This window comes from Papilio xuthus, unplaced genomic scaffold (genome assembly GCF_000836235.2).
Source record: "Papilio xuthus unplaced genomic scaffold, Pxut_1.1 DF828258.1, whole genome shotgun sequence".
NCBI classification, from domain to species: Eukaryota; Metazoa; Arthropoda; class Insecta; order Lepidoptera; family Papilionidae; genus Papilio; species Papilio xuthus.
In genome coordinates this window covers 1,030,273-1,055,062 of record NW_013530391.1, presented here as the reverse complement: position 1 = coordinate 1,055,062, position 24,790 = coordinate 1,030,273, and the positions used below count along the sequence as shown (strand labels likewise).

The 24,790-nt window shown below is 33.7% G+C and overlaps 2 protein-coding genes across 2 annotated transcripts in view; one reads left to right on the top strand and one right to left on the bottom strand.

Moving 5' to 3' along the window:
• Positions 1–701: 701 nt before the first annotated feature.
• Positions 702–8,202, bottom strand: Vps16A (vacuolar protein sorting 16). The gene is made up of 15 exons (XM_013306335.1): positions 7,938–8,202; positions 7,453–7,642; positions 7,024–7,170; positions 6,649–6,775; positions 6,179–6,315; positions 5,675–5,850; positions 5,028–5,274; positions 4,455–4,711; positions 3,767–3,905; positions 3,421–3,555; positions 2,986–3,147; positions 2,528–2,747; positions 2,052–2,229; positions 1,425–1,625; positions 702–954 (listed from the first exon to the last, which is right to left on the bottom strand). Exons 1-15 carry the CDS (start codon positions 7,985–7,987, stop codon positions 813–815), a joined length of 2,508 nt encoding a protein of 835 aa, XP_013161789.1. The 5' UTR covers positions 7,988–8,202; the 3' UTR covers positions 702–812.
• Positions 8,203–12,875: 4,673 nt separating this feature from the next.
• Positions 12,876–24,790, top strand: part of LOC106113477 (chaoptin) — a 35,249-nt gene continuing 23,334 nt past the window's right edge. Inside the window, 1 exon segment of the mRNA NM_001312578.1 lies at positions 12,876–13,159. The gene's annotated coding sequence lies outside the window, so the exon portion shown is untranslated.

The window sequence follows — 24,790 nt, the reverse complement described above, 5'->3', positions numbered from 1 at the left end:
ACTAGATATGCAGCCGAAATTGTTTTAGTTTGATGCCATGTCTAATATTTGTCATTTAATATTTGAATAGTTTCATATTTAAAGTACTTAATTTCGTTAAAATATTGTTTTTGTATATCATTTAATTAAAAAAATTGAAATGAATAAGGCTAAGATAATTTAAAATCACACCAATTTATGTTTATATGTGTTCACATAATATGTAATCTACAAGATTTTAAAATATGTTTTTCTGTTTGTAATTTTTGAGTAATCTCATTTAGATATCGTTAAAACGCTTTTGTTGCTATTGGCGTTGTAAAAACAAATCCTATAACAGTCAGTAATCAATTTATGATTATAAGACCCTTTTTCCACTAAGCGATCAGTCATGAGACTACCAATTTTATGCAGCATTATTACTACAAAATCCCAGAAGATTTCTATAGACGAGTTTTACCTTTCAATTAACAACTTTGTTAGTGGAAAAGGGTCTTAAATGTAGCTATCTCGCTACTTTAGAATTGTATTTGCAATGCATGTTGTAAGATATTAAGATACGAAATACAAATATGATATAAATAAAGCCAAAACTGAGCATGCCATTGCATATTTATTGTTTTATTTTCATAAATAACCTAATTACTAAAAAACATCGTATTTTTTTATTTCATTATCACAAAGCATAAATTAATTTAAAATTATATTGCAAGAAAGTTTTACTTACGTTAAATTTCTTTTGAAAATTATACATTTCAATGAGTATAAATTGATTTTATAATCGATATAAGTCTGGTACATATTGAAACTTATAAAATAACCTATAAAATGTTTTATTTTTTGTTTAATTGTTCTAACAGCGCTGCTATGGTGGCGTGCTGACTGGAGTCCCGCAGCGGACATTTGCTCTGTACGAATATTAATGCGCTTTTATCTTTCTGTTCGAAAGCAACGCGTGCAGCTTCCTCGTAAAAACTGAAAAGTAAAATGATAATGAAAAATTACACTTAATTTACAAATAATTGAATTTTACCGAGAAGTATTTATAGTAGATTCGAATTCACCGGCAACAGCTAGTCATTAACATAGTTATAGGACTATTGAGGAAGGCATGAGAGAAAGGCCTTAGTCCAGCAGTGGGCAGAAAAAGGCTGATCATCATCAGCTAACTATACATCCCCACTGAGGAACTCGGAGCCTACCCTAAGTTAGTGGTGACAAGGTCAACCATATTGGTCAACTTGACACATATCTGAATTTCTTCTCAGATATGTACAGCTTGTTGTCACGATGTTTTCCTTCACTATGAGAACGTTGAATGTATATCGAAAAACACATTGGTACAAGGCGGGATTCTAACCCAAGACCTGCAAATTGCAAGTCAAATGTTTAACCCCTGAGCCACCGACGCTCTTGAGACAGGCTGATGATAATAGGTAACTTACCCAGCTTTAACATAGTATTTGACTTTAATATCGTCTTTGCATTTGGGCAGATATTTGAGAGCTTCGTCTTTGTTATCATACTTAAGGCAAGCGTCGACAAACGGCTCGAAGCCGATTGGCGATTTCTTGGATTTAGAAAATCGATCCAGTTCCGTCCAGTCTTGTCTTTCAGCCAATGTCAGGATACGAAGCCACCAATATCTGGAAAATACATTGTGATTTAAGATTTTATTAGCTGACGACCGCGACTCTGTCCGCGCGAGAAAAAAAAATAGCCGATTCTCAAAACTACTGAATATGAATATTTTTAGATATTATTAATTAGAATCCTTTAGCGCGAATGGCGCGCTTTAATTACAAAGTCCAGTGTCAGAATGATTAGTGAGGGGACATAAATGTCGACAATTCAATAAGGCTAGTGTTGCGCCAGTACACCGGCACAGTGTCGGATTTTCTTGCTAACAATATAAAATAAATAAAATTTAAAAAATATAATCTTGAATAATAAAAAGATTACATTCTTTGTTAAGAATAATGTTTTACGATTTACATTTTATTCTCTATAAAACAAAAATATAAATCGGCTGCTTTGCTTTCTATGGCGATCATTAAATTCACTTAACATACCTTCTATCAGGCATTTTGTATTCAGATCTGAGTTTATCCGCGAGTTTGACTTCTCCCTGGTCGAGGAGTTTCTTCACAGTATCGTGCAGGGAGAGGCCGACGAAGCTTGCGCCGTACGTCTCCTGCAGGCTGGACTGCTGCTTGCACAACTTACGCAGCTCCTCGCATATTGACACACCTGACATGCCATTTATTTAATTGCAAAACCTTCTCTGATATCTTAACAATATCCTGACAAAGTTTTATTAAAATTTGTCCAGTACTTTATAAACGCTTAAGAGACAAACGTACACTTTTTTTACTCACAGAATAACTGAAAAATGAACGGCTTTTTATTATGCATTTTATGTCTTTACTAGAATTAGACATTCAATTGTAATTTTATTTAATTGTGTATACAAAGAAACTCTTAGTGTAGATTTTTCGCTTTAAATCTGCACTAAGGGTAATGTAATCTTTGCTAGGTAGGCACTTACCTAAATCATTCTTAGCCTTTTTATAGCATTCTCTAGCAGATATGAGCGAGGCTTCAACACTGCCGGGGTTGGTGCTGTCGATGGCATCACGTATGTGTGTGGCGGCCTGTCCGGGGAAGTTGTCTTCCTGCACCAGGACCTTGCGCAGCGCTTCCCGGTTGTGTCCCGCGCAGTACTTCAGGTATAAAGCTTGCGCGAGAGGGAAACCACGGATGGTCATCTGGGGGTATATGGTGACTTCATTTTTTTGAACTATTTTTTTTCATCCTTTGCAACGAAGAAATACGAAATATCGATGTTCCAAGTTTTGGTAAGATTCCGAATTCTCTATTTATTAAGACTACTCATTCATGCCACGGCTTTTGATTTTTGAGCCTTACGTAAACTTACAGTAAATGAAGACGAGAGGAAGTCAGTGAGTGAGAGAAGTATATTTTTGGGATAAAAGCGGAAGTAACCTCGAAGTCGTGTTTGCTCATGTTGTCCTTGAGATGTAGCAGCACGACATGCACGAGGTCTGTGTCTGCGGCGGCGCAGGCTCGGCGCAGCGCGGCCCCGCCCTCGCCCAGCGCCAGCAGGAGCGGCACCTGCAGCGCCCGCGACCGCTCGTACTCCAGGATCTACACACCATACATGGAGAGACTTTCACAGCTTTATGGATTATTTATATGGATGGATGGATGGATGCTCGATACAAGGTGTCTCCAGACCAGCTCAACGGATCTCGATGAAATATTTCATAGATAACATAGTTTGGAAGAACACATTGTTTTTTTTTTAATTCTGCGCGTAAGGAGGTGCGGGCGGCAGCTAGTATATAATAATTTAAACTAGAATCAACTAAAGAAGACAAAAACAAATTATTTTTTATGTTTATGAAGATTTGTTCTTACCTTTATCGCGAGTGCTTTTCTTCCCTTCTCCGCGGCTTTCATAGCGATGGTAGCGTAAGAAATGCCGGGTACGTTGCGTAATTTCTCGCCGATCTCTCGCGCTGCACTCTCGTTGTCCAAATGAGGCTGTGTTACCTGATTCAAATAAACAATAGCTATTATATTTTAACAAAAAAAAATCGTATTGACCATATGAAGCTATGCACATACAATATCGATTTTATTGATTAATTACCGCACTTAGTCGTAATTTGGTGACTTAGTGAGGCTTGATTAGATTTCTCACAATACCACCACTTAAAGAATTAACTCTGAGTGCGGAACAGTTTATTAACAAAGAACTTACTTTGTAACATGCCCAATGTGAGAGTACTCTGGTCTGTCCATCCTTGAGCTGCAGGTATGATGCGATGTGTGTAGCGAGGCAATGCAGTCGACGCCATATCAAGCGGTCCAGGAGTATTCGCTCACCTAAGTTCTGAACTCTATTCCATTGTGCTAAGGTACATTTTGCATTAATAGATGATACATTGAAGGTTCTACAACAATTTAAGTGGCATAATAAATGTACATAAGTAAATCGTGAAATTGTTCAACAAGAGTGACGCACTTTAAGTATATAATTTCGCTCTTGAACAAAACAATATACCAAGAAATGTATGACAATACGATTTCATTATAATACTTTATTACCTGTAGCAGTTGTCCACGACTTCGTATTTGCGGAATTAATAAAAAATCTAGCAATAAATATAGTGTAGCTTCCCATCAGTGAAAGAATTTTTCAAATCCGTTTAGTAGTTTCGGTGCCTAATTAACGCAAACAAACTTTCAAATTTTTCCTCTTTATTCGTTTTATTTATAAAATTCTCGTATCACAATATTAGTTACCATACCCCGAAATGTCTTTAATGATTTTTATAAAATGTTATATGCATATTCAGTAGGTCTGAGAATCGGCTACTATTTTTTAATTCAGCGCGGACACAGTCGTGGGCGACAGCTAGCATTAGTATAGACAAATAAAAGGATACTGGAAGAAAGTAAGTGGAATAGCCACTTTGGGATCACGTATCGCATTCAGGACCCTCAACCAGCGACAGGTCTTCACATAATGGTCAGTCAGCACTGGATCCAATATAAATCCTTTGCCGAACTGTGCTGCTCTGATCAGCATCTTCTGAACATCAGGACTGAATTCGAAAGCCGCCGCGTCGATACAATCTTGTACAGCGTTCGCTAAATCTGGTTTCACAAGACGGATGTATTCGTCTGCTCTGTGGCTTCGTTTCTAGAATCAGTATTCCTAATAAGAATCTTCTAATACATTCAATCACACAACTATTTTTTAATGAACTCGCTACGTGATTTAAATGTACACTAATACCTACCTCTTAGTAACCAATTAACGTCTATGAGTGGTTATAACTCGTGAATAAATCTTGTTTAATTTCCCTATGTCATTAAGATTCCTAAACGTGAGTTTCTGACATCAAAATCTGCATTTTAAACGGGTACTTTAGTGTCAGAAACCCACAGTTAAAGTAGATATATCATAGTAAAACATCATAATTAAACTTTATAACTAAATATTAGTATTTTCCTACCTGGAATTGTTTAGATGCTTCAAGTAGATAACATCCAGGCGCTGTGCTGTTAATTCTGAGTATCTTATCCACAACAACAGGTACTTTTTGTATCAATTCATGTGTCATTTCAGAGATCACTCGGACACAATCCATCTCCGGAATGATATGGAATGGTCCATCATAAGGATATGACACAACTGTATCGTTAAAGCCATACACATACATCATATCATCCCAATGGCCGACTATTGCTTGTGATCCACACCTGAAATTGTCAAATATCTTGAAAAAACACATCATTCCTATTTTTATTTTAGAAAAAATATAAAAAAATGTATTAATACTGTAAAAATACTTCTAATTTAGTAACTTGTAACATTTCCAAACTTTAACAACAAAAACTTACTTCTTACTAATATTATAAATGCGGATGGATGGATGGATGTTTGTTTGAAAGTATCTCCAGAACAGCTTAACGGATCTCACTGAAATTTGGCTTAGATGTAGAACATAGTCTGGAGAACATAGGCTACTAATTAAGTATTTTTTATTCCCTCGCAGATCGAGCCGCAGGCGACAGCTAGTTTGAAAAAAATTATTACAATTGTTTTCATAAGTCTGTCTTCCTAATAAAAAAAAATATATTAATCACAAATACAACTAACCATACTAATTCCTTTGGTTGTTTAAAATATCCCGTATCAATCTCACAGTATTTGGTCTTGAAGTTAGAAGATCCAATCCATAAAACTCCAGAGTCCGTGAATAGAGCAACGTGGCGGCCATTTTGTGATGGCACTATTGTTAGTATCTGAGTGTATGCATTTTGAATCTCTGGACGCTAAAAATAAGTATTGCACCAAAGTTGAAAAACCCTTTAAACCACTTAACTTTTGTAGATATTTTTTTTAATGTGAATAGAACAGGCTATATCAAATAAATAAAAACAACCCATCTGTAAACCCATAAAAGATGTCATAAAAAAGGTCTTGACAGATGGATGGACAACAAAGTGATCCTATAAGGGTTCCGATTTTTTTTTTATTCTGGAGGTACGGAACCCTAAAAATTAATATTTAATATACACAAAATACGCATTAGATTTACGCTAGTGTGGACTAAATAATGACTACTACAAAATAACTTTGAGAAAGGAAAATGCTATTTACCATCAAAACAGCAACAGACTCTCCGAGTTGACACTTGTAAATTTCCTTGTCTCTACAAACAAGGAAACCGATCATGGAAGATCCACTCCGCTGTCCAGAACTCAGCACACACCAAGAGCTTATAGGGTCATTTGCTCCTGTAATATTGCAAAACTATATTTATACATTGTACCAAATTATAAGCGAAATGTTGTAAACATAGAAACTTGAATAGCTGTCGCCCGTAACTCTGTTCGCGTGTAAGTAAAAAACATATGTGTTCTTCCATTACGGAGCCATTCTGGAGATATTTTCTAACAAACATCAATCCATCCATCTAAGCATTTGCGATCATAATATTTGTAAAATTGCTATTGTATTCATATTTACATTGCAAATAATGTTTTACAAGTTTATAGTAAAATATATGTTTTTATCTTACAGTTGATAGTAAGCATACTCTGGCAATTCATAAAATGTAAAATACTTACTGGGCAAGTCTGGCACAGATCTTATTTTAGGATCAGATACATTGCTGACTAGAAACATGCGATTTGTTGATGTTATCACAGCTAGACCAATCCCATGAGGATTGGGAAATAGCTGAGCTTTACACACCTGAAAATAAAGAATGTCATAATATATATGGTCAAATTGACCATAAAATCAGTAATCAACTAACATGATCTGCTCTAAAATGATTGTTTATTATTTTTTATGTGTGCTTTACATACGGGAAAGCTAATTTCTTTTATTTTATGTGCATGATTGTGGAAAACAAATATTAAGTTGCAAGTATATATTTATTAGCATAGCATCCTATGGTTTCAATTCTTATAAGATATAATGCAGTATAAATAGCTTACCTTTGTATCCCTGACTTCCTGACCCAAACTAAATGTCTTCTGATAGGCGCCAAACATGTCATAAATGAGAACATCCCCACTTTCTTGTACACAAAGCAGTTGCTCCGCATCAGACCAACCCATATGTATAAGTACTCCACTATTCCACTGAAACATTAGGAAACTTTAGTTAAATAACAAGGTACCAAAATAATAGAACCATGATCTTAATACAATTATAGAAGGTTAGTACATTGTATTGGAGGTATGGGGAAGTGAAGATAAATTTTAGTAAGTCAATATGGGAAACACCTGTTAAGGAGCATTGTAGGTACCTCGTTTTTTTGTGGTGTGTGATGTTAGGGGTCGGATTGGGGGATTTGGTAAGTGTGATATTTGTGGTATGGTGGGTATACAACAGTGGAGGTCCACTATAAAATACATACATACCAAAATCTTGGACATAACATTTCCAACACAGTTATATATAGTTATAACAGGCTTAACAGTTGTGGCAATCTGTACAAATTGTTTCCTATCTCTGACTACAGCAATGGGGCCCCCATATGGTGCACCACTGACTACCATTGTACCCAAGCCTTCATCCATAGACCACACCATGGTGTATAGATCGAACTTTCTGAAAATATAATGACAATTCATCAAAATGACATTATGCCACAAAATAATAGTTGTTCGACATTACCTACAGTTTTTTTTTTATAACAGAAGGGGGCAAACGAGCAGCGGGAACACCGAGGTGTTCAACGACGCCCATGGACATCAGCAATACAATACAATAGTTGTAGTTATTTAGTTAATAGTCTGAGATATAAATATTGTAGGTATATAGCAATACCAAACTAAGATAAAGTAGCAATTTAAAGAATTAAATAGTGAGATTTGTGTTGAAATTAAAATCATTGTAAACATACCTGTAGTATGAATCTAGATGAAACCAATCAGCTGTTAATAACGCCGACATTTTCGTATATATGTTATGAACTTTATAAATAAAGAACTGTAATGATTGAAGCTTTAACACAAAACACAATAAGTAATCATCATACTATTGCAGCTTCTTTTCTTAACCACGTTCACTAACTTCTAAAAGATTATTTTAAAACGTAAAATAACTTTACATCTAAGCTATAGCAAAGAAAAAGATTAAAACACAAACGGCAGATTTTACTTTAAATTTTTGTTTATCCTCCCCTACAAGAACTAATTGCCAAAACAAGTGTCAATTGTACTGTCACAGTGACGTTATCAGCTGTCATCTGTCAGTAATAATTGTAGATAAGCTATATAAAAAAGAGATTAAAGAAAAAAATGATAAAATACTACTTGTATTATTCCAAAGAAATTAGCTAGACAATTTTTATAGTTAAATGCGCGTTGTAGTCCTTTTACCACGCGCCGGAGATTTTATTATAGTTTTATTTGTTAAGATCGCATTTCGGAAGCCGACGCATAATCATACTTCAATAATGATTTCTGGTAATGTCTAATTTCAGCATGCGATAAAAGGTTCGAGATATGTAAGCTAAAGTGTAATTGTAACGCTGTCTGAGTTTTGTAAGGCATTACAACTTTAATTTACATTAAAAAGCAATACTAAAAGAATAATATATTTACTGTACCATATACCACAGTAATATACTAATGAGATAAAATATAGAAAGCGTCGGTAGCCCAGGGTGGACACTTGACTGCTGTCTTGGATTCGAATCCCGTCATGTACCAATGTGTTTTACGATTCCCGATTTACATATGTACATTTATCCGACGTTCTTACGGTGAAGGAAAACATCGTGATGCAATCTGCACATATCCGAGAATAAATTCAAAGATATGTGTGAAGTCAACCAACCCACACTGGGCCAGCGTGGTTGACTATGGCCTAGTCACCCTTGATTTAAGGTAGGCTCCGAGCCCCTCGGTTGGGACGTATAGTGAGCTGATGATAAATGAATATACAAATGAATATCCTTGTCAACAGAAATCATCGTACTATCAAACAAGAGACAATTTTTGTATAAAATATTGAAGATGATGGTGTAAATTTTCTTTTAAATAAGTCAACCTTCTTCTCGTTCTGAGGGTATTCGCACGAAACATGTATTGCCGCTTTCGATGGAATACACTTGTGTCATACTCGTCTGTTTAACGATTTCTTTTAGAGATTAAATAAGCAGGTATGACGAGTTGTAACTGGAATTCAGTTGTCTTTAGTCTGAGTAACAATTAAGACAAATAAATGCGTGGGAAGAACGATTAAATAATACTTTAAAACATAAATATAAACAAAGCACAGCCTTATTAAAACAATAAGTGTAGATTGTTTTATAAAATCTTATATCATGAACGATATTTATTTTAAGACGTTTTCATCTAATTTAAAATGCTTCAATAACAGATTATCATGTGTATACAGATAAAGCAATAAATAATGTATACACATAGATAATAACAGATTATCCACATGTATGCAGATAAAGCAAATAAAAGTTAGAGTAGAACCGGTTTTCTAAAAAATAAACAGAGATATCTTAATTTCAAATGTTTCAAAATAGAAGTACAATTTGTATTACATTGAAGCTAAGACGCCCGGGGCAGCTGTTTACTTGGTTTTGATTACTTTGCTGTTGCAGACTAAGTTCCGATGTAGCAGTAGGAGCACTTGGACTTTGCTTCGATAAACTTCCTGTTATTGTGCAACTTGCAAGCTAATGTTGACGCAGTTTTAATGCATTTGGTATTTTTGCTTTCGATTCCATTAATACTTTTTAAACCGAATTTAACTTGAGCCATTATTTATTTCAACATTTTTATGTTTTTTAATTTTGTTTTTGTTAATTTAATGCTTTCTGTTTGACTGATATCAGGAAAGTGGGTGTCGTCCGGCAGTACACGACTCCACCCTTACCTATGTGAATTACTTAAAAATGACAGATTTATTTTTTCTGTAAAAACAAATTAATATCGATTTCTCATGTATTGGAATTGTTTATGACTTTAGAAAATAACATTAGATATTTTTGTCTAATTTCACTAATATTCTTGTATTCGAATCTAAACATTATACGCAATATCTGCTTTAACCGTAACAGATCAACAAAAAGTCTTACTACAGAATTTTTCGTGATAAAAAGAAATCTTGACACATCGCTATAAACCTAAGTCATAAATCATAGTCGGCATTGTCCCCGATGTTACGCGCGGCTAAAGACATGTCCGTCAATAAAGCACGAACAATTAGTATTAAAAACTCTACAGAAAACTAACGTTTGACTTGTATTTACTTTATTTATATGAAGAATCTTTTGTTTTCTTTATTATTTTCTTATTTATCTCTTTTTATTTTTCAAATTTGATAATGTATCTGCCAGTCTTTCTTATATAAAAAGCAATATTGATCCTTAAAAAGACATGTCCATGTTAAGGATGGTAATTTTTTTTTTTATGTAAATAACCATAAAGAATACCATATATAGAGGTCTCTGAATAGTTCCAGGTGAACATTAAAGAAGGAACGAACATAATTTTATAATTGAAATTCTTCAACGCTCGGATGATTGTAAGCCATTTTCTCACGAGTCGTCTTGTCCGTGGACTATTAAGTAGTTGTTGGAATTTGCATCCATAATCATGTTATATCTGTCTCTCTCTAAAATATGAAAAGTGTGATAGAGATAATGAAAGTATACGTACGCTACAACTATTGTTAACGTACGTCAGAATTTTAGACGTGGTTTTATAAACTCGTGTTGAATTCAAAAGGCACGGAACTTTGTATGCAGGTTTTATGTTTTTATTCCAGTCAGTCAAAGCATCTGTTTTATTCTGTGAGAATTAATTGTACATTTTTAAACGAGAAATAGGAGAAAGAGTTGCAATGTAATTTTAGTTGCGATAGTTCAATTTGTCAGGATACCATCGTTTTGTACAATCCTGTCTGACTCAAAAGGAACGCTATTAGTCAGTTATATAAAAAAGAAGCAATCGGTTGTAAATTTATCATTATTATCACGGTGTACGGTCGGGCTAGAGATACGCTTCAATGGCTAATAAATCTTGGAAGTGAGCGGTAAAGCGGCGTGAATACCTGCGTAATCGTTTCGAACGCGTCCAGCTCTGGACGTTCGAATAACTGGCAATTATATCAACAAATGTCTTATACGTAAACAAAATGGTGGACGAGTTCCAATTGTAATATTTAAAAAAAAATAGAGGAAAGTTCAATAGCAGAAAGCTGGGAATATGCTGCATTGATAAAATTTCTTTGAACATTTTTTTACGCCCGGTAGAGGTGCTGCGTAAATTTTAATCCAAATGTTGTCAATGACGTTACAAAAACGTTCTCACATTCGTACTAGGTGATATAAAATTATAGGAAAAATCGGCATTTTTTTCTTCTGTCACTTCTCAAATAAATCACAATGTGCCTAAAGCGCACAATATTCTGCCGAAACTTGTTCTATCAATCTTGTCATTCGTACAATGTGTGACAGTATTAATATTAAATACGTGCCCCCCTGTCAGGAACATTTGCGTCTCCGCATCAATCATTCGAAGCCGGTAGCAGTGCTACGAATAGTTTGGAGCCTTTGTCAAACTGTTTCCAATGATTTGAAACGGTTAATGCAAGTTTGACAGGCATTTAGGCGCCTGAAGACGCGGAATGATGTGGAATAAATTTATTTCGCAAAAATTCCACCGATTTTCCGTATTTTGGAATTAAGTTGGGACTATTTTAAATTACTTATATTGTTAATTAGAAAATGAAATAGCTATTTATAATCTTGGATACTGTTCAAGGATATGACGACCAACATTAAAAAGTCGTAGAAAACATCTCGGCACAACTTGAAAATAAAAGAATTTTATTTTTATAAAACATAATAGCATTTTATGGAAACGCAATGAAGATTATTTTCAAAAGTATACGTAATATAAAATATATACGACTTAGTCCGATTGAATCTAAAACAGAATACGTCAGTAAGATGGAAAGATCCAACTCGATGTCTTTGTGCGAATTCAATGCGAAAGCAATTTGTGAGGGGGCAAAAATCCAAGCAAGTTCTTCACTGCTTGTTATCTAACTTTCCATGAGATACGCAAATTTGCCGCGAGTTGTGTTCAATTTTTTCCTATCAATACTCCTTTTTAGCATTTTGTGGATTCTTAACATTTTTAAATAGAATTTTGTGATTGAATAAGTTTAAGAAGAAAACCATTTATTCTTTCAAGTTTTAAGCAATAAAGTTTTGTGGCTCCTAAATCTTTATAAAAGAATGAAAATTCCTAGACTAATACAAAAATACGAAATTTGGAAAGCTTCTCCGATCAGTATCGACGGTCTTTCAAAGATTTTTTACTGTATACTGGTCCAATCCTCTCGAGATTTTTCAAAAAGCATTTTCGTCTACACGCTCGTCAGATATTGGTTCCCTTAGGTCTTAATGTGTCTTAATGTTCAGACAGCATATTGTTTACAATTATTATATTTTAAGTTTTTGTTTAGTCCAAGTTTTCTAATAAAAAAAATCTATGTTTTCCTAAGAGCGAAGCTGTGGACTTTATTATAGGCTCTATTTTCCGTGAATGTCTAAAACAAGTTTTTGCATTTCAGTCACGTATTTATCTGTTTTTTCGTATGCGTTTAGTCGAAGGTTAGTAAGATCTTGTTACAGATCTATGCCAACAATAACAAAGGCAAGTCATGTCGGTCGCAATGAAGTAACGAAATAACTTGGAAATGTCAAAGCCTGCCGGCTGGTGCTCGACCTCGCTCCCACTCTCGGAGCAACGGTACTCGTGTCTCAGCCGACGACGCTCGCGGCTGGCTCCACGCCACTGGGGTCTGTGCCCTCGCCACCGACGACTGTTAATGTCATTGCGCGCGCGCATTATTCAAGAAAAAACCCGATTCTAAGGTTATGAACTAAAACATCTAACTTTAACATTCTAAATTTAATTTAATGTGGTGTGTGACAAAGTTCAATGTCATTTCTGTGTGACGTGGGTGCTGTGCGATGTCGCCAATTGTGAAAAAATCAAGTTTACACGACAACAAAGTGCTTTTTTGTCGTATTTGAGCTGTTTGTTTGTGAAATTAAGGTTTTAAGGACTCAGCTCAAGCGGACAAGATGTAAGTTGAAGTGGAAATTCCGCTTCTCAGTTCCTTATCAATATGAATAAGCTTCGAGGCTTTCGTCAAAACTCCGTCTTAAGAATAAATTTGTTTTACAAGGCGGTCGTTACGATGTCTCGAGGGAGATGGGCCTGAATAAATGAATGTATTGTCTTGTTAATTAAGACAAAATTTTGTAAAGCAAGCCACAATAGCCAATTTTCTTGAAATTGTATTTTTTTTACCTTCCTTTCAAATTTGTTTTTACTTGGGTTGAATGAAATTTGATTAAATAGATGAGGATAACTTTAAAAAAACTGTAGAATATAACGTCCGATAAGAGGCAATAGTTATTTTTTATTTCTCTCCCTCTAAACAATACTAAATAAATCAAGAAGCCTTAAAATAGTAGTTAACGCATTTGCATAGTTTTAGTTAATATTTGCATTTTTTTTAAACCAAGTATATACGAAAAAGTACTGTAAAAATATTCTATCTATTCTTTAGGTACAATACTCTAAATTTTATCCTAGTAAATTATACAATAACGTTAAGAACGTAACCAGCTGCTAACAATGTCTTAGGGAATAGAATAAAGCACGTCCGTTGCTCGCTTTGCATCATTAGAGTAAGTAAACGTGTCCTACTTACGACGGGGAAAAGTCGAAACCCTTCATTATTCCGCTCCGACAGAGACTGGCATTCCTTAATGCATTCACCTTTACGAAATTCGTGCATTGCTATTAATTAAAGCTGGAAATTCGATCTTAAATATGATCAACTTTTAATGAGAAGTATACTCCTACCTATTTTGGTGCTGTTTTTTACAGTCTCAATGCGTTATGCTAAATAAGGTCAGACAAGGAAAAAGTGGCACCACCGGCGGTCAAAAGGTTATCAGTATTTCTGTTTGAAGATTCTTTTACAAGTAACCTCTTAATTTAATGTAGTCACCAGCCAAAGAGCTTTTGTTTTCAACATTTCTGACAACTTTGAGTATTATTTTAGAAGAAATATATTTGTTCTTTAAAACAAAATAAAGAAAGGCAATGAAACAGCCATATGGTTAAAGATATAATCGCACATTTCTACTTAAAACCGGCTTTACGTCAGCCATTTTATCTACGTCAGTGCGTGATGACATAAAGTTCTACAAAACATTTTGTTAACGGACATCTGATGACATTGGGATATTTTTGGGAATCGAAACTTTTAAGTTTTTAGATGATATGATTTAACATGGTAGGTATACACAGAGTAAAGTAGAAATTAATAAGGGAAGCAGACAAAGCGGACGAGAAGAGACAAAAATATTATTTTACCTGACGCTATCATCCTATATTCCTCAGTGATTGTAATATTGTAGAAATAAACGGTAAACTTATGTGTGTCTTAAAATTAGAGCACCATACCTTTACCCGAAGTATGCATGTTACATATTTCCAAATTTATATGTCCAAACAAATTGAACTAACGGTACTGAATACCGTATGAACAGCGACCTCATTTTTTAAGAACAGCGTTTAAGAAAAATAGATGCATAATATTTTACAAATAAATATTAATGAATTACTAAATGATACTAGATTTATTGATATTTAGACGAAGGAAGTGAAGTAATTGAATATGATTTGTACATTTAAAATCAATCTTCGATTTATGGATATTGAGATAGGATTTGGAAGAAGATTTTACAATTTTTAAGTTGGCAAGTCCAAAATAAAATTCCTAAAACCGCATAGCAATGACTTATATGATATTTCAAGCATAAATTTAAATAACGACGAGCACTTGAAACGATAAGATATCCTTTGATTAATATTTAAGAGCAGTGGCTTTCGAAACTCTTATTAAATAGATATTCGAAGAAATAATATTGAACACATTTTACGACTGAAATTTACAAATAGTTGCTAATAGAAAAGTCTTTGTGCATTACGGTCTAGATTGCAGGCTCAACAGCTGATTGCATTTTCATTCTTCTGAATGAATTTAAAGTTCTTCGTTCCAAGTCATTAGGATAAATTAGTCTAAAATACAAATTCTTTCTAATGTTTCATTGAATATGTATTTGAGAAATTATTAGAACGGTTTTAAACTTCATTATTATTAAAAATTGTCGTAGATGTGCATTACAGATACAAACTTTAGCATTCTCTTTATGGTTGCTTTTCTTTCAGTTTAAAATATACGATGGCTGTTACGTCTCAGTTTTTCATTTTCTGAGTGCAAGGTTTTGAATTCCTCTTCTAGGAAAATAGTATTGTTGGGGTTTCCCGTGAAGCTTGTGTACTTTAAAGATATGCAAAATAAGCTTAATAAAAAGCAACGGTCTTTCGCACGCATATTCATCTTGTATAATGTCTTAAGTTGTTTACGTTCTAAACAAGCTGTCGCCCGAGATTCCGTCTGTGCTGAATTAAAAAAAAACTTAATAAGTAGCCTATGTATTCTTCTACACTATGTTCTACATCTGTGCCAAATTTCATAGAGATCCATTGAGCAGTTCTGAACAAATCTTCTAAAAAACATCCAAGTAAACTTTTGCATTTATAATATATGGTACATGAACAAGCAGTACAAAGAAGTGTAGCTAGTTGTTTTCTGTTTTTTGGGCTTGGCATAAAAGTGCATTGAATTTAACTGCAATGTCAAATACAACATGCGACAGGGGAAAGGTTCAAAGCTCGAAGGACACGTGTTTAATATTCTTGTTGTATGCGCAGTTCATCATATATTCCGATCACGATTTCTTTATTTCTCGTGCATTTGACACTGCGTTCGATTTACATCTCCTACGTCATAACGTATTCATTTTTACTTCATGGACATCCCGATTATAAAATGTTATATAACATATTATAATTTAGTATCTAACTACAGTTGAAAGTTTCTTACTTTTGTACTATGCTTTATAACGCAAGAGATAATTTGGAAGAAAGATTTGGTTACCTGATTAACACAGCTTTGTATTGTGTGTTAAGATGGCGTAAGTTCTATCTCATTTCTGTAGTCACTTTCAATCCGTTATAATCATCCCTTCTATGAAAAGAGTAGATAACGATAAAGATTTTGAAATATGCAAACCAATGTATAATTTCATAGGTAACTATATTTTTCGTATACGAATTGTAATGTGTATTAAAAACAAGTTTGTAACGTTGTTTTTGAACTGTTACGTAAATGCTTAAAAAAGTAGAACTCAAACACAGTTGTTAATAAAATCGACGACTGAAACGTAATTCGTTGCAGTTATCCAACGAATATCTTACAAAATCATTACGTTGCTCGTAACGTTAACGTGTTATTTTTAAGGTTTTACTACAAGTAACCGGAATAATGGTATACAGTTGATAAGTGCCAATTACAAAGTCGTTAAATGATTACTTATTTGGTGCCTTTGTTTATCTTGTAAAAATCTACACTAAGGGAATCCCTGATTCGTTCTTTATGGAGAATTCGCATTTTTATCGGTATAAATTCTTTTGCCTTCTGATACAAAACGATTCACATAAACATGATTTCATTCAGTGCTATCTCCGAGCATCTGTCATTGTCGTCTCTGTGAAATGCGGTAACGTTTTTACGGTACACGAACATCGATATATTTTACTATAATGTATCTTAACGCTTGTAATGTTATGGTGAACGTGTCTAGGGTTGTCACATATCTAATTTATTGTTAGGAGATGCCTACTTGATAGTACAAAGCAGTTTTTGTTGATGCCATCAATGTAGGCATGCAATGCATCAATAGTTTTGTCTTCAAATTGTGATTGACTTATGATTTGTAATTATACATACTAGCAGTGTGATACCATGATGCTTTATTTAAACTTCTTTATAAGTAATTAGTAAGTAGCTTCAACATGAGCTTCCTCAAAGATATACTCACAGAGATAGGCCCTATGCCAATTTTAATAGACACCTACAATCTTAATTACGGTCTGTGTTCGTCATTTCAAGACAATTTGACACTATCATAGTCCGTCGAGTTCTCATTAGTTATAAAGAACTTTAACGGAGTCACATCCGAGAATTTGATATGAAAGTGTAACACGATAACTTGTGTCTCAGTGCGAGAGTTTTGAAATATTACGCCAAATTGGCAAATGAGAACGAAAATGTTTGCTTCATGATGTTTGCTAAGGAAGTATCATTTTATATTGCTTACTTAGGTCCGATAACATCAATAAGTATATCGTAAAAGATGTGATTTTTAACATACAACATACTATGAATATCATAGAAAATATAACAAAAGAAGCCGATAAAAAAAACGAAGAATAAGGATTGAGAAAAAATAAGTGCTGATTTTTTTTTAAATTAAATCAAATGTAGACGATAATACAAAACTTTGTAAGCATTATAATCAAAATGTTTCCTCAAATTATAGATTCATATAAATATTCCTTTAACACAAAAGGAAACTGAATCGAGGATATAACGTATTCACGGAGTAAATACCGTTTCTCATATTGAATAATCTAGCAGATAATAGCAAGCGCTTTGTTTAACTTAACGAAAGCTCTGTTAATTTTGTGTCGGCGCAAGTTAAACACGACGCTTTAATCTTTCGTCTTAAGATTAACTGACACTCAAGACTACACAGTTCAGAATTAAATTCGAGTATAACGCTTAAAATTAATCAAATTTAATCAGATATAATTAACGAATATACCGCAGAGACGGTTCTAGATGGTGAAACCTATTTGCATATTGTTGGAAACGATCCGAAAAGCAATTTTGTTACGCACAAGCGAAGTTTTCTGTCTGAAACACTTCGAAGTTCGTTTAGCAGATTGAAGGGGATTAATTCGAGAATTGAAAAGTTTGTTAGAGGTGTTATTAAGAGCGGCAAAGTGTTTTAATGGTTCTACGTTAAACGAGTTAGTGCAAGCTTTTGCAGATTTAACGAACTAAATATTTTAAGGAACTTCATTAATACTCTAACTTTCACTAATACTTAACAGTGGTAGAGCCCGCTTTAACATCTTCGCATGAATTGACCAGGCTCGCCCGGTGAACCACACCACAACCACACAGAAGACAGGCGTGAAGTGGAAGCACTTCCGCGTTTCGTCTGATGAGTGTGCGTCCCGAAGGCCTAATTTAGTCCTCTTTCCCTTCCCACCCTTTTCCTTATAAGGAAAGGATGGTAATTGGAAGTGGACTTTCCGGATGAGAGGATGCATGGAAAGGGAAAAAAAATCCTTTGGTGTAGGCAATAGGCAATAGGTAGGCAACGCTCGTTTGCCACCTTATGATATGAAAAAAATTCTTATATCTTTTACATTTGATCCTTTGTATTACGAAAGTTAATTTTCCTTATAATATTTGTTAAAGTAGAAACCAGTTATACAACTAGCTACACATTCGTTATATGTCGATAAGTCATGCTCTCATAATCTGGAAAATCGAAGGCGCGGTAATCTGAACTCTTCGATATTATTCATATAACGTATGTATTTACTGAATTAATTTGAATTAATAAAACGAACATAAAGTTTAGTTTGATACTATATAAAGTGTATATAAATACTTTGGAAGATTTGCAATTTTTAAGCGTCAATAGCCTTATGGTTAAGGGTACGGATTTCCGACCACGAGGTTGTGGGTTCGAATCCCGTCATTCGACTATTGTCGTAAACCATATCCTTGCACAAGCCTAGAGCTTAGTTGGAATGGTAAAAGAAATATTAGTAAATAAAAATCTGCTAATATTTTAGAAAAAAAATGTATTAAAATTTTTGTCGATGATTAAAATAAGGATCCCAACTTTTATGCCTTCTTCGAATGAATAATGCTTTGAATGTCGTACTTCCTTTGTTTTTTATAATTCTAGTCCACTCTCAGTTTTATCTTACTACTCCTCTCTCTCTTAATATAAATGCGATTGTTTGGATGGATGGATGTTTGTTAGAAAGTATCTCGCTGTAATTTGGCATTGATGTAGAATACAGTCTGGCTCGGAGTCACGGGCGAAAGCTAGTATTTTATAAAATGGTCGCATTGCGCCTAGGTTATGATTAGTTACTAGTCCACTTGAAACTATGGGTATGGGTAAATCAAAAGTTAAAGTTTAACATATTTTGAATACAGATGTCTTTAATAACCGAGTTTTAAAGTAATCAAATTTTCCGGCCCCCTTTAATAGAGCTTGTTCTTGGTTGAATATCGGAGTTATTAGTTTGTTAATATAGCTGGGACACGGCGCGCTCGGTCAAAGACAGTAATTACCACTCCGTTGGCTAAGCTCGATGATTTCTCTATAAATTTTGTTCTAATATTAAATTCGACCGTACTTGTACTTTTCATTTACTGTGATGATAAATATTGTTTATGTTTGATTATTTTATTACCGTTAACTTACTTTGCCGAAACACACATACGACACTATACTATGATCATTAGTTCTTTTTGGCAGGCGTTTTAGCAGTGGAGATGTATATTAAAGGTTAACGCGTGTTCGTCAACTCCTCTTCCAGCGGCATTTACGTTCGATTTGCTGAAGAATCCGTGCCGGATGGTCGAGATGTTGACGAATGTACGTTAACCTTAAGTCTACTAAATTGATAGCAAAAAAATCCTTTTTGTTTAAAACTGAATTACACGTATAATTAATGAAATTTCATAGTCGCGATCAAATAACAGCGTGTATTAACAAGTTTATTACAAAGTACACAGTCAACGTCTTTCTTAATGTCTGAGAGTTAGACCTTTTACTTTGTAAACTTGAAGTACACCTTAGTTTCCTTCCCGGATATTAAACTATATTGTGCTGATCCCGGAAATTAAGCTGTCTAACGACATATCAAATCCTTTAACATGACGCGGATCTCAATAGGGCTATAGCCAACACCGGACGAACTCAAAAGTAGCGTCATAACATTTCAGATTTTTCTTATAACGAAAAAAGCTTAAAGAAATAACTTAAAAAAAATCTAGTTAAAAAAATAAAATGATAAATTCAGATAAATATAATTTGGTCTATGGGATATATTTTTTTTAGTTGTTTTCGTAAGCAAGGCCAAAAGTGTAGGCTGAATATTTCCAAATATAGAGAACCCGGATACAATAAGAATTATTATTGTAAGCTTACAATTTATGCGTCAATAGCCTAATGGTTAACGGTACGGATTTCCGATCACGAGGTCGGGGGTTCGAATCCCGCCATTCCACTATTGTCGTAAACCATATCCTAGCACACAAGCCTTTAGAGCTTAGTTGGAATGGTACTAGAAATTATAGTAAATTTACAAAAAAATCTAATATTTAAAAAAAAAATAGAGATATTATGATTGTATTTGATAAACTATGAACTTCCACTATTTTTTTTTCGTCTTCATTATTTCTAAGTTACACAGTTTATGTATTAAAGTAACAGTGTTTCAAACGAGGATATAAATGAGAAATATTATTTTCTCAACTTGTTTTAAGTCCTAATATTATGGTAGAAATATTATGTTGGATGTAGCCATAAGCATTATTATTGAAACGATACAGTTTGTGTATATTTAATGTTCATGATACGTGTTTCGATTGTGAACGTTGAGTTTCATTCGAATAGTTTGTTCGTAGTTTCTTAGCGTGTTATTCGAGCGTCATAACTTTGAGAATGGCGGGCAAAAGTGTTCGTGACTGGCTTTTGTTGTGCCAAGTTGTCGGATTATCTTCTATTGTATTAACACAATTTGTGAAATATGATCCGAATATCGCAACGTGTTCGTCTTTCGAATTGCGTATACAAATTGAGTCGTAATTAAACGTACGTATCAATGTTTAGTGTGAGGTTTGTGTAAATTGCATTTACTAAAGTTAGGTTTGAAAACATGGCTGTTACTTTACTTTTAATATGAGAGCAGGAGAAATGTGCATCTAGATTCATACATAATAATAGTTTTAGACATAATTAGTTGGACCTTTGGTACAAATGGCGCGCTTTCGTTACCGTGTCAGATTAGTGAGGGGTCATAAACGACATTTTAATATGGCTAGTGTTGCCCGATACACCGGCACAGTGTCGGATTTTCTCCATAACTAGTCACAGCACCATGCCATTTAAATGCTTCGAGGTTCCAGATTTTTTTTATCTTGCATTCATAAATTGAATAATACATTTAGAATGAAAAAATATACAAAAGACTTCAAAATATGAATAGACTTTGAAAGTGAGTACGACAAAAAATACTTGAAGTATGTTTATTTCAATTTGAAATGAATGAAAAGAACAACTCCACGTACTTTTGTAGACGACAAAGCATTTTGTTAAAAATTAGAATGGTTAGGTGTATTGTGAAGGCAAATTACGAAATTACGTGAGTCTGAGAAGCTAACAACCGTAACCTTCTCATTGCTTTTGGTTCAACTAATTTTTATCATTCACTTATTACATACTTTTGTAATGTAACGAAGCGAATAATTTGCTCATGTTCATCGTTTTATACATATCTTATTTCATCATCATCAGCTCACTGCACGTCACCACCGGGGGGCTCTTAGCCTACCCTAAGTTAAGGGTGATTAGGCCATATCTTATTTATAGTAATAATAATACTAGCGTAGATATTCTTAAGATGAGAAAAGATTCTCTAGCTCTCTAGCGTCTTGGGCGAGATTTAAAGGATAAATTCATTTTTACCGTGTCTTTGTTGGTGTTATGTGAGACTGTAATTCTCAGGCCGTCACCTTTTACTGTCCAATGGCTTGAGCGTTCGCTCAACCGCGCCCTTCTCTAACGCCGGCCCTGCAATCTATTCACACCTGGTCAGCGTGGTTGACTAAGGCCTAATTGCTACTGATTTTAGTGTTTAGATCGTATACTGTATATGTTGTGAAAGCATGACTAAAAACTCCTATTTTAAAATTAATTTTCTAAGTATGTTCTTAATAAAAATTACTCGGTAAAATAACTTTGCATTTCAAAAAGTAATTTGGATGGAAATACAAAGCGCTCTCCGTGGTTGAATGTAATTCCAGATATTTTATTTTATTCATTTAACCCACGTATTTTATTGCTGGCTGAAAACAAAACTTAATGGATAATATAAAAAGAATGGTCGACGTGAAAAATAAATTGGATATCTGTTTACAAAATAAATTTAAAAACTATTCATGACTTTGAAATCAATCTTAAATAGTATCTGGTACTTTTGACTCACAATTTTATAGACCCACGCCGGGTTTCCTGCAGACCCTAAGAGCCTGTATCTGGAACGCTTTGAAAAGGTTTAGAAATAAATACGTAATATACGTTGCTCTAAACGTGGGTTTGTGAGACCAAAATCTTTTTATAAAACATATCGTCATCCCTGTGACATCTTTCACAGAACACAAATAACAATATGTTTTAAACGGGTATATTGGTCTCGGAAACCCACGGTAAGTGCTTGTAATAAACCAAATATTATCATTGCTGATTTACGAAGCAATATTTAATTGAAAGGGATAAAAATATTCACACATCCGACGTGAGAAACAATTAAAGGTTTGACTTTCTTTCATAATTATGGAAAGCGGAAGAAAATTTAAAATACTGAAATGAAGGAAAAATTAAATTTAATCAAAAATGAAGACGAAAGGGACCTCTAATGAAAAATCGCTTTTGTAATGATTTTCTGTTTAAAAGCAACGGCTATCAAAATAACCTTTTATGGCGAGTTTGTTTTTGTTTAGGCAGCCGAAGTAAAGTAATAAAAAACTTTGTTTACTTTGTACGAAGTAATTTATTGCGCGAACATTGAAAGAGAGTTTGAGAGGAAAATGTCAAAGTTGGCATTCGACGTGTCGAAATATTTCATTTAGCTTAGCTCTCTTTGTAGAGATTGTTCATTTTTTCACCCTTATTTGTTGCTTATATCAGGGGTTCTCAAACATTTCAAGTAACGGGCCGCAATAATTATCGTATAATATAATAAAATTTTAAACGTTGCCTTCGTATTTTATAATACCTTAAAGTACAATTTCAAGACTTAATCTGGGATATGCAATTATGTACCGTAACAGTCGTCTACGTCATTTTACGGTCAACCATGATCAACAGATCGAAATAAGGTAGTTGTAAGACAATGTGGTATACATTCTGTCAGAATTTATAGCGGGCCGCATTGGTATCGCTTGTTGACAACCTCTGGATCGTGTGACTTCAATATTGAGACTCAAACCATAATGAAAAATGTTTTTGTTTTTGACATACCGGTGTAAAAACAAAAATATTACTGTTTTGTTTTTCAAGCAGACTTTACCGTATTAATTAATTTTGTTAGATTTATTTTAGTGAAATTCTCGATGTTTTGATCGTATTGTTGTTCAAAGTTACTTAAAAAAGGTATGTATAACTTTCCTTCTCAGGTTTATACAATTAATTTTAGTATATTTTTTAAATTTAAAAGAAAATTTAAATTGAACTTACACTAAATTAGTGACATAAAAAATATAGCGTTAGTGACAACTGTAAGTTAATATCATCGAATTTAAATAACAACTAACGTAAGAAAAATGTAGTGGTGTCATTAAGCAAGTCGTAGAGGCGCAAGGGGTGACCTGAAAGCTTCCCTTTCAGGTCACGTATTGTTATGCCGCATATCTACATGCATTACGTCTTTTTATGCCTTCAGCGATTTTACACTAAAAATGTAAGCGATTTTTCGGCTGAATATTTTCACGTTTTTTTCAGCCGGGTTAAGTGAGATTTTTATTATGGTGTTCACTTTTAACCTCAAATCGAACTTTAATGGTTCGATGTCGTAGAGATTAAAAAAAATATTCTATTTTAATGGAAATATGTAATTCAAGTTATTCACATTTAATATTAAATTAAACCATTCCATCTCCTTAAAAAAGTTTCCCAAAGTGAGCGTTACTTTAGTTATAAAGGCCTATCACATTTATTCTAATGTGTAAACTTTCTGCCACTTTATCTTACTTACTTTGCCATTTTTCTCCATAAATTCGCTCTCACTCTTTAGATCTTACTATATTTTCTATTATCGTTATGAATTTTTACTAATTATAATATTCATTTATTAAACTTTCTAATATTATAAATGCGAATGTTTAGATGGATTTTGCGTATCTTCGTAGCTAAATTGTAAACGTATTTCTCCGATGATTTGCATTATATGTAGAGTATGTAGTCTGAAGAGCACACAATTTAATAATGAAGTTATTTTTTTAATTACGCGAAGACATCGACTTAGACAAAAGCTGGTATACTATAATATTTGTTATTACTAATTGCAATATTATACGTCAGCCAAATCAAAATGAACAATACTTAATTTTCAAATATCTTTATAGACCATAAATTTATATAGCTGAACATCTTTTCAAAGTAATGTTTAAAATATTTTTGGAGGTCATTCTAATTCATATTAATATGCTTCAATGAAAACGTCTTTAAAACTTTTCTCACAAAAAAAAAGTGAAGTGTCTAAGGACTTCTTTTCAAAGTTCGACGACAAAAAAAAAATCATTTTCCATTTAGACGAAATAAGTTTCGAGGGCGTAACGGTTCTGAGTTACGATTTTAACACTCGGCCGGAAAGTCTGCAATCTTTTTTTTCTTTTTTTTTTCTGTTTTCATTATCGTCGCAGAAAACTACGCTTGAACAATAACGAAGCTCTTTGTCTAAAGACAATGCTAGTGAA